This window comes from Limulus polyphemus, unplaced genomic scaffold (genome assembly GCF_000517525.1).
Source record: "Limulus polyphemus unplaced genomic scaffold, Limulus_polyphemus-2.1.2 Scaffold2998, whole genome shotgun sequence".
NCBI lineage: Eukaryota > Metazoa > Arthropoda > Merostomata > Xiphosura > Limulidae > Limulus > Limulus polyphemus.
Window position 1 is genome coordinate 101,915 of NW_013668608.1, and position 11,184 is coordinate 113,098.

Sequence of the window (11,184 nt, forward strand, 5' to 3'; positions counted from 1 at the left end):
AGACTCTGGCTATAACAGTCGTAGTTTATTATAATTCAGACTCTGGTTATAACAGTCGTAGTTTATTATAATTCAGACTCTGGTTATAACAGTCGTAGTTTATTATAATTCAGACTCTGGTTGTAACAGTCATAGTTTATTATAATTCAGACACTGGTTGTAACAGTCATAGTTTATTATAATTCAAACTTTATAGTTAGATTATGTTGTAGCAGTAGTTTACTGTAAATCAAATTCCAATAAAAAATATCTTAGTATATTAACAATATCTATACAGGCTTGGTATGTTAGCCCAACCTCGTAATTACCATGTAACTGTACATATTGCAACTCTTAATGTACTAAGTGTATCTTCACAAAATTTGGCAAATGTTTAGTAGGCATTACAGGTATCTTGTAAACAAAAAACAGATTTTTTTTAATTGAGTATTTTTACTAAAGATTTATTTGTGAATTTATGAAGCCTTTACTGGTCAGAGCGAAAGGTGATTTTCATGGTGTTAGAGTACCTCTTTTCATCTTAGTTTTCATATTTTATATGCATAACCTTTAGAACCTCATAAATTAGTCTTCTTGTGGTAAAACTTTGAATTTTATATCTTATTCTCTCTACCCTAACATTAACTGTAGCAAAATCATCAATGTACAGTGAAATAAAAAGCTTAAAAATACCAAATACAATGATTACCATTTGTTTGAGTGCTGACTGTAAGAGAATTCAAAACAAGTTATCCTAACAACTTCAGCCTCTAATCTTTACACATGCTTTTTTTAATTTCATGGTTCTCTTACTGTACTTTGGACAAGCTTCTATGTGTGAAAAGTAATAGATGACAGTGGGAGCCCTTCATAGCTATTTCCCTACAAAGCTTTATGTAAACATCACATGATCTAGTTTCCTTTTCATTCAACAGCTTCAGGCAGTGTGATTCTAGATGTTTGTTTTAGAGAAGTTATGTTCAGATAAACTGAAAAATGTATAATTTTTACATATTAGTTACTTTTGTTAAAAAATATATATTTAAAAATAAATAAAACAAGAAACTTGGTATTTACTATAAAATCAAAGCCCTTTCAATGGTGTTAGCTGCTCTTCATTAGCTAATTTTTCTCATAAATGTGGGTCTCCACAAAGAATTCTTGTAGTTTTCAAATATAAATTTTAGAACACAAATATATTAGACATTAGAACAGAATGTTTCAAAAGTACTTTAAATTAATTTGGTTTTATAAGTAAGCTATGAATAGGTTAAAAAATTCCTTTATCTCTTTAGGGTAGGATAATAATGATCACAGATAAAGAAATACAGTGAACTTTATACTTATTGTATTGGTTGTAAACATGTCTATTGTCCTTGTAAAGTTGATTACCAATAAATTTTGAAAGACAGATAGATGGGAGGGGTGGGGCCTCTCTGATGAGTTGGACAAATTTATTGATATCTCAGTAAATCAAGAAGACAGGAGGTTCAGAATTTATATTTTTGTTTATGATTGATTGGAAACTGTAGAAGTCTATTACTGAAGTTAAAAAATGCTGAATAATTCGGTGTCGCACAACACAGAAAAAATTAAGATTGAGAATTTTCTAAATATTTCCTTTTTACTTAGGAAATTAAAACTGTTTTAATGTCAAGTCTATTGATAAAAAGTTGTTTAATTGAATTTTGAATGTAACTTTTTTTATTCTTTCTCTTTGTTGAGGTTATGATGTGCCCACAATGACTTGTGGAGAGAGTTAATATGTGAAGTGTTGTATTTGTGACAGCTGAACACTATAGTTATTACTCAGTTATATGTTACATTAACCATTTATTATAATTTGGTAACAATATTTAACACATTTTATATTTGAGTATAAATACATTTTCTACAGATATCTTTTACTTAATCAGTTTAATAAGAATTAAAACTATTGATTCTAGTAACTTGATTAACATATTGATTTTTTTCAATTTATATATATAATATATGCTCTGCAAGTGATTCCTGGTCATTTTTCTTTTTTTATGGGGTACATGTTAAAACTATATTTTCTATACTTTCATATATATTCAGTTCTAAAGCAGTAAAAGCTAAACTATGTTTGCAGGATATGTTTGGATCGTACTATCCAGTGTGAGGGAGTGCTTCGATGCTACTGGCCACTTCTTCCTAACAGTGTTCAGCAATTGTTACGATCTCGACTGATTGGAAGTCGCCACACGAGCCTTGGTGGATCTTGAGAGTCTCTCTTACAGAAAGTTTTTTTTAATATAAAGTTAAAAGTTCGTCAGAATCTTGTAAAGAAACCCGTGAGGTATACATTGCTTGGAACTGTGATAGTGTATTTATTTTATTTTTTAAAAAAAATGTACAAATGACAATAATTTACATATAAATCTGGGTTTTTGGAGGTGAGTGAATCTCCAATCTTCCATACTTGTACTGTATAGATGTTCCCTAAAAGCCAGCTACAAAACTTGAATGTATTTGTGAAGGTAAACATTACCTATATGTATTTGAAAATCAAGAACAGATTATTAATTAACATAGTGACAAGGCAACAGTGTTGTTGTTTGGGTTGGTCCAGTAACAATTTGAAATTTTATCTAGTGAGAAAAATAATTATCAGAGAAATTTTTGTCTCGTATTACATTATAATTTGGCAATAGCTTTTGTAGAACCTGTATGAAATTCACCAATATTACATTACACTCCCATTCAAATTTTTAAACTATACAAGAAATACTAACCATAGCTTCAATAAAATAATCTTTGGTAAGTTTAATTGTATGTAAACAGATGTAGAAAAGTTAAAAAGGTTGGCTGAAAATGGTTTCAATTTCTTTTTTCTTTCAGAAAGTTTGGGGAATGGCTTATTAAAACAGTTTAAAAATATTGTGTCTTCCGAGGATTGACTTTCTAGAATTTGTTATTAACAAATAAGAAATTTGTTTGTTAGTCTCACACGTGAAGTACGCATATTACTGTTACAGTTGATTCTCCTTGTAACAATAAAACAATTTAAGAACATTCTGTGTTCAAAATAATAAAAAATATTCTTTAAATTGAGCAACAAAAACCAATGTAAAATCTTACATAACCTTCACATGACACATGAAAACATTTAACAGTTTAAGGAAGTATTGTCATAAGACATCTATTACAGTTTGAATGAGATTACTACTGTGTTCTGTCTTGGTTGGAAAAAAAAATTATTTCAAGGAAAGTAGTAATGCAAAGGATTTGCTATTTAAACCAATTAAACTAATGAATCTTAGGAAAAGGTTATTTTCATAATGTAGAACAAGCTAACAGTACATAAAAAAGAATATATATGCTAATCAAAATGTTCAGATGAACTGTAAATAATATTGAGGTTTTTCTGACTATACACTTACTAAACCATCGTGTACATGAGCACAGTTTATGCACAGGGTTCTTGGTTATCTTACTACCCAAGTTATAGCACAAAAGAACATTTCTGAGGAGACTGCTTCACACGGCCTATGTTGAATATACAAGTTGTATTTGAAACTGTAAATATGTGTTAAAGATTTCTTTTTCACCAGAGGTGAAATTGAAAAAAGAATGTATGATGTAGAGGCCTAATGTATTCTTTGATTGGCCATACCCTCTGCTATAGAATGCAGTTTTGACTATTCAAAGATCCTCAATACAGCTTGGGTCAGCAAACCAAAGAAATACCATTAAGCCTCTCATAATGGAGTTTGAGTCCATTTTACTTCACTATGTGGTGAACTCAAAACCCCATAGATTTATTTGAAATTGTTTTCTAGATATTTAACCTTTGTATATGTGTGTGAAGTTCCAAAACTTTTTACTTAAACCTCTAACAATTTGAAAATGTTAATCATCTTATTGTGTATTTCAAGTACTGACTTTCCACAATTTGTTGTTCAGAAATTATCATTTTCAACGTTATTTGGTAGCTAAATTAAATATTGAAAGATAACTGAACTTATCAGAAACAAAAATAGAAATATAATTCAAGTAAGGGTTTACATATCATTTTATTGTTTTCATATTGTACAGATCTTTTTTACAAGTTATACCTCTAAGAACAATTTTTTTCACTCAAAATTAAAACAAAAGGTTATCACTAAGTGATAAATTAAGGATATATAAACAGTGTAACTAAGACAAGAATGTTAGCATTACAATCTCATTGTAAAAACTACTAACTTTTTAAAACTAACATGTAAGCTATCTTGTAAACAATGTTTATGTTATTCTGTTTGTGTATATTTGGATTGATTGTGTGTTTTAACCACACTTTTTCCTGCATTAAATTTCACATTCAAAACTTGGTATTCAGTTGTGTATATTGGGATTTGTTTGCTTTCTTCTTCATTAATTAGAAACACAAAATGTAATAGTACTTTATTATGTACAGATCTTGGGAAATTTCCAACTATTTCAATGAGATTTGTTACTGTTTTTATTTTATTTTTAAAGAGAAACTATCTAAAAGATACTTGAACTTTGATGAGATGAAGAAAAGTATACAGCACTTGTTTTGTTTTTTGACACTGGAGGAGTTATGAGTTTGAAGTAAAAATTGAAAGTTTTCCTTCTCTCTCTCTTTGTTAATGTGCAGTTTTAGACTAGTCTTAGAAACCATACTTTTCTGTGGCTTTTAGTCTGTACAGTGGTTGAAATAAATATTTGTACTTTAATGTGCTTTGGCTTGGAAATTAGCACCAGTAATTGTAAAGAAGCACTCTCGAAATATGAGAATTGTTTACAACATTTTTCATCCTGATTTAGAAGATTTTAGTTACCTAAAGTTACTAGATATAAAATAAAGTTGTTCTTATTGTATCTGTAAATATATTTGTTCATTATCACACCTTTGTTGGTTGTTTCTAAAGATAGGAGTAACTACATTAACTCTATCACATCCATAAATATATGTGAACACTGTAATGGTTTTGTCACCATAACTACAATAAATCATAAGCAGCCTTCATTACATAAACACTATATAGCTTATTTACCATGACAACATTTACTCAGAATCACATTCACTCACTTTCTAGTTGAACAAGAAATCTACATCATAAGCAATCCTACATCAACAATCCTAAAAGCAGAGTTCTAGAAAAAATTACCTTGTTGCAGTTTTACCTTCTACAAGCAACATCTCTAGTAAAAGCTACAAGTTTATAAAGTGTATTTAAATTAAACATGAAAAATGTAGCTATGAAAACCAATGTAATAGATAGTAGTTTTTAATTTATATGAAAATTTGAAATATAAAATTAAATGAGGTATTTCATGTTTGTTAAAGTTGTGTCAAAGAAAGTTTAAAGTTACTTGGTTTTTAGAATAAGAGACAAAGATGAAACCCTATAACCCAAGCACTTTCAAAAGATGGACCCTTCTTCTTCAAGGTCAAACCGGAAAGAAGAAAGGTTCACCTTTTGAAAGCGCTTAGGGTTTCGTATCTTTATGTTAAATTGTTTTTTTGACATCATGAATTGCTCATACAAGAAGAGTTCTTATTAAAAACATAATTACTTCACAAGTTAAAACCTAGAGGCTTACTTTGACTAATACAAAACAATAAGAATAAAGGCTTGAATACTTAATTTTTCTAAGTCACATTATCAAGGTTGTATACCTTATTATCAATTTTTTAACATGTTTTAATTCTGTACAATAAAATCTTTGATAGAAGAAAATTAATAAATCACTTTAAATATGTTACTTCAACAAAATACACATAGTGTGTGTATAGTCCTGGCAGCAGGTTGTGTGCTATGGGGGAGAGGGGCAGATTTTGGAAAAGGTAACCTAAATTAATTAACTTGTGTTCGCTAATATTACACATTACAGTACGTTATCGTGAAACATTTTCACAAATGTAGTTTTCAGAATATAAATATATATATATATAAATTATTGGTATAATTATTAAGGCATTAGAAACCTTAATGTCTCAGTTATTTATAGTTATGTTTAGTTCTAATTGTATCTGATTTTAATTTTTGATTTTGTATATAAATTGCAAATCTGTGGGTGGGGGAAGAATATCTAATCTGGATCGGCAAGGCCCTCCTAGGGTGCCAGCTCTGTATGTAACATTTTCTTGCATTCAACTTCTCATTGTATAGAATGAAGCAAAACATTATATATATATATATATAAATTAAATTCTGAGTAATACAGCATTTACTTTAAAAACATTTAGCTAAATCAGTTACTACAAAAGTATTAGTTAATCCCAACTTCTTTATGGGCTGGTTAAACATTTTAGACAAATTTTATACATGTTACAGCAGCAAAAAGTTGCTGTCTAATGTGCTATTAACTAAGCTAAGTATGGTTTAATCAGTCCTGAAATAAATTAGTACAGTACATTGAGTACAGTAGTATGTTTATATTACACATTAAAAGACACAGGCTTAAGTCGAATAAATTAATTCAACACCATTATCATTCTCTAAACAGGGAGAATATTAAGTCACTTCCCATAATGTCGAACAATATTTTCCTCAGCCTTTCACCTTTTTTTTTATTATTATTATTATGATAATGGCTTATTTGTATCAATAAGGAGTAACAAAAATAATAATCTATATATCTATCTATATATATATATTACATGCAAAAAATGTACAGTTCAATATCTTTGAAGTTCAATTAAGCTTTTTGAATTCCACAAATATTTGTTTATACCTGACCCCCCCCCCCTTTCATCCATTTAGCAAGTTATTTTACATTAAGGGGAAAGATAATTACATTCAGCATATAATTTCCCCAACGGTTTGACAAAAAACGATATTTAACTGATCAATTCTTCAGTTTCTGTTGCTAATAATGGATTAAAACATCAAGCTGAATGTGCCATCAACAATACATACAGGTAAAATACCTCATTTATACTTAAAACTAACTGTAAATAAAAGCATAAGATGCTCACACCCACATCAAAATTCCTAGAAATGGTGGAGCTATTTTGTAAAACTTTTTTTTTCTAAATCAACATATCTTGAAGAAGTAACTTATAAGTTACATGTTTCTCAAGTTATAGTAAACTATCTGTGGCCTGATTTTCTCTCAATATGTACGATATTAAATGATATATTTGAACAATAGATTCTATGTTTAATTCAATGAATATCCACAAGCTCAGTCCTACACAATATCACTAAATATTAAGAAACTGAATAATAACACTTGTGGTTTATATTTTTCTAGCAATATTTTTCAAAAACAGACAGCTCTATAAATATATAACTACTCGGAGATGAACAGTTGTTCTTATAATACTATTCAAAACTAAAACCATAACTTTTGGAGGTCAGTGATCTAAGATCCTTAGGTTGCCAGAGACGATTTTATTTTCCAGGATAGCACCTGCTGGAATATCTATTCTGTCACCATGATTTGCAATGATGATCACAGTACCCTAAATACATTAGAAGGTTAGTGGATATTTTTAATTTAAAAAAAAGGAACTGTTAGCTGTAAAACATAACTTGAAGTATAGCTCAGTGGAAATTCAAATCACAGATTTTAACAGCTTTATCATTTTTATACCTCAAATGTCACCACTCATTAGTGCAATCCCAAAGAATGTTAAGGAAAAAAAAAGTGAATAAATCTAATGTTAGTAAATACCATATTAAATTTAGAAACAAAACTTACCCGAAGCGAAACTCCTTTTCCGAATGTGACATCACCCGAAACTGTCAAATGATCAAGCTCCAACATGTCAGGTATACTAGCAAATCGGCGTAGAAAGTCTCTAACCTGAATTCAAAACTTGAATAATAAATGAAAACTACAACACTAAAACTTATAAGTTTTCATGCATCTTTTTGTGGTACCTACAATGTTTGAATACTGTTATTGTAACTCTTTTCATCTTAGCATCAGAGAGTTGCTGTTTTATATTATGCAAATATTTCACATTTTTACCATTTCATCTACTCTTTTTATTATTTTATATAAACAATCTTTCTAAGAGATCAGCAAGTGAACAGACTTTATGGGAAAAGATAAGTTTGAGATCAGGCTCATGTAGCTTTGTACGAAATTTCAAACAAATCAGATCAGATTAAACATTTAATAAGTTTTGGGTAACATTAAGACAATATCCAGTGTCAATGAGCAACACTTCGTATATTTCATGAAAAAGCTACTCAATAAAATGTTTGAAAATAATCTATACATTCAGAACAAGATAAAATAAAAATTCTGGACAGAGATTAAGGGCATGGAAGTTAAGATTTTCATACAACTAGATGCTAAAGATTAAGGTTATATGAGGCAGAAGAACAGAAAGCTGTAATCTATTAGAACTCTTATTCAGTTTTCAGGATTATATACACTTTAAAAATTACAAGTTTAATCCCTTGAAGAATAACAACTTACCTTTGCAAAATGGTTTTCTCCTAGTTTCACCAATGGAACAGTGGGAAAGGCTCGTTTGGGGCTCATCTCTAAAGTGCCATTCTTCATCAAGTAAAGACTGCTCATAACTGCAAGCAGGTCAGATGTTTTCTTAACAGGCAGAAACCGTTTCCGAGGGACATTAATTCCTAGAAAAGCCAACTCCATATCAAGGAGGGAAACCACATGACAAACTCAACGTAGAAGGGTCAAAATCTTCCAAAAAATCCATTTCATATAAAAAGTTTAATGTAAACTATCGAACCAAATCTTGATCAATTTACAAGTTTCACAAGACAAACAGTGATGCAGTGAAACATGGTAAAGCATTTTCATTACACTCCAAACTACCAAATACTCACCAATAGCCCTAGCAAAGTCTTTCATTGCAGCACCAGATGCCGTCTCTAGTTGAATAACATTTATTCCATAATCAAGATGCTAGAAGAAATGAGTTGGTTCAATAAGTTAAGCTTTTAACATACATGTTGTAAGATATATTTAGATATGTGTATATATAATAAAATATAATGAATTCTGACCATGCAGAAGAGATGTATATATAATATGGTGTGTAAACAAAGTTTTTTTCTTAAAATTGAGTAAAAAAAAGTAATTGAACACAGATCAATTAAAAATATAAATTTTTTGTTTTATATTTTACACAGTTATGGGTTTTAGTAATTAACTCAAAACAAGTTCCTACTTGTAACAAAAGATATAATACAAATTAATGCTTGTATTTTTTTGATACCAATATGAAAATCTCGAAACACTGAACTAGAAAGCACTTACAGCTAATGCATTTAAAACAAGATATGTAGATTCAAATCTACAAGTACACACAACTAGTAACAGTAAAAATGTGAGTGTGATAATTTATAACACAAATTATGTCTGTGAAAACCATTTCATTTTCCACTTTATTAGTATGTACTGATACATATTTTGTATATAATGAAAACAGTAGTAATCTTTTTTCTTCAAGTGTGTTCTTTAGTTTAAAGCCATCAGTGCAAGCCTACTGAAGTAATTAAACAACAAAACATTCATTCTCCAGTACTTCAACTAACTTATGTAAAGGACATTAACAACTCTCCAAAATGTTTGAAATTGCAAGGGATTATTTTAAATATATCCTTTAATGCCTCAAATAAAGAATACCTTTTTCATAAAATGTAAACATCATGCTAAAATAATTTAAAAAAAAAAACACATACAAGGTTGGTAAATGAATAGATAAATATAAATCAATAAACTCTACAAGTTATTTTTTCTCGGTTTTGCATTCATGGCATCAAGTTCCTACAGCAAATTTCATTTACAACTTTAGTGCGGAAGTTACCTTATAACTAACTATAATTTCGATGCCTAACCTCCCATCTAATACCAGTTCCATTTAGATCTTTAGTGTGGAAGTTACCTTATGATTTACTAAAATTTCCATGTTTAACCTCCCATCTAGTACCAGATCCATTTAGATCTTTAGTGTGGAAGTTACCTTATGATTTAATAAAATTTTCATGTTTAACCTCCCATCTAGTACCAGTTCCACTTTAGATCCTTAGTGTGGAAGTTACCTTAAGAGTTACTAAAATTTCCATGTCTAACCTTCCATATATTATCAGTTTCATTTAGATTTTTAGTGTGGAAATTACCTTTTGGTTGACTATGATTTTAATGTCTAACCTCCATCTAGTACCAGTTTTATTTAGATCTTACTGTCGAAGTTAGCTTATGGTTGACTATGATTTTAATGTCTAACCTCCCATCTAGTACTGGTTCCATTTAGAAGTTTAATGTAGAAGTTACCTTATGGTTGAGTATAATTTCGATCTCTAACCTCCCATCTAGAATCAGTTTCATTGAGAACTTTAGTGTGGAAGTTACTTTATAACTAACTATAATTTCGATGCCTAACCTCCCACTTAATACCAGTTCCATTTAGATCTTTAGTGTGGAAGTTACATTATGGTTGATTATAATTTCCATGTCTAGCCTCCCATCTAATACCAGTTACATTTATAATTTTAGCATAGAAATTACCTTATGATTTACTAAAATTTCAATGTCTAACCTTCCATCTAGTACCAGTTCTATTTAGATCTTACTGTCAAAGTTACCTTATGGTTGACTATAATTTCCATGTCTAACATTCCCTCTTGTACCAGAGATGCTATACTTCTTAGACTCATCCACAAGTTGTTGGTGTTGAAAATTCTTAAAAAAAATGAAATGAGAAAGGATAGTACATGTTTTATAAAAATTTCTGTTACTAGTTAAACAGAATAGCCAAAAAATATTCAGCTTATTTTTTCTGTACTTAAGTATATATTTGTAATAAGTAAAAAGACTTCCTGACATATAGATAACATTCTCCTCTTCAATCCATACACAATGTTTGTATAAAGTGACTTAACTGGATATGCACTTAAACGAATGTGACTTGATGTTAACCATCAAAACCAAAACTGAAGCTTCACCTAAACTATAGTGTAATTAGACTAGTAATGAACTTTTACCAAACATATATAGTAGAACTGATCCCAGCTAATTAAAAAGGCTGTGAAAATTAATTAAAAACTACACAAGTATAAAGAAAACATTATCATTTGAAAAGTCAGTAAACCAAACAACATAACAGAAGTATTCACTACCGGCACTTGTGTTTAAAATTTTTTAATATAATAAATAATTAAAAACAACATTTTATATTTACACAATAAAAACTTTATTGAAGCCGTGTATAGTCTTGTAAGTTACTCCTGAGGATGACGT

At 29.4% G+C, this 11,184-nt stretch overlaps 2 protein-coding genes across 4 annotated transcripts in view; one reads left to right on the plus strand and one right to left on the minus strand.

Moving 5' to 3' along the window:
- LOC106468412 (kelch domain-containing protein 2-like) overlaps positions 1–4,309 on the plus strand; it is a 32,638-nt gene extending 28,329 nt beyond the window's left edge. For both annotated transcript variants that reach the window (XM_013928840.2, XM_022396750.1), the window contains exon 10: positions 2,093–4,309. In XM_013928840.2, the coding sequence (XP_013784294.1) occupies positions 2,093–2,225 (133 nt within the window). In that variant the 3' untranslated portion in view covers positions 2,226–4,309. The remainder of the gene's footprint in view (positions 1–2,092) is intronic.
- A 49-nt stretch (positions 4,310–4,358) lies between these two features.
- Positions 4,359–11,184, minus strand: part of LOC106468411 (UTP--glucose-1-phosphate uridylyltransferase-like) — a 37,115-nt gene continuing 30,289 nt past the window's right edge. For both annotated transcript variants that reach the window (XM_013928838.2, XM_022396748.1), the window contains 5 exons: positions 10,530–10,626; positions 8,769–8,847; positions 8,389–8,555; positions 7,660–7,764; positions 4,359–7,420 (listed from right to left, as the gene is read on the minus strand). In XM_013928838.2, the coding sequence (XP_013784292.1) occupies positions 7,313–7,420; positions 7,660–7,764; positions 8,389–8,555; positions 8,769–8,847; positions 10,530–10,626 (556 nt within the window). In that variant the 3' untranslated portion in view covers positions 4,359–7,312. The remainder of the gene's footprint in view (positions 7,421–7,659; positions 7,765–8,388; positions 8,556–8,768; positions 8,848–10,529; positions 10,627–11,184) is intronic.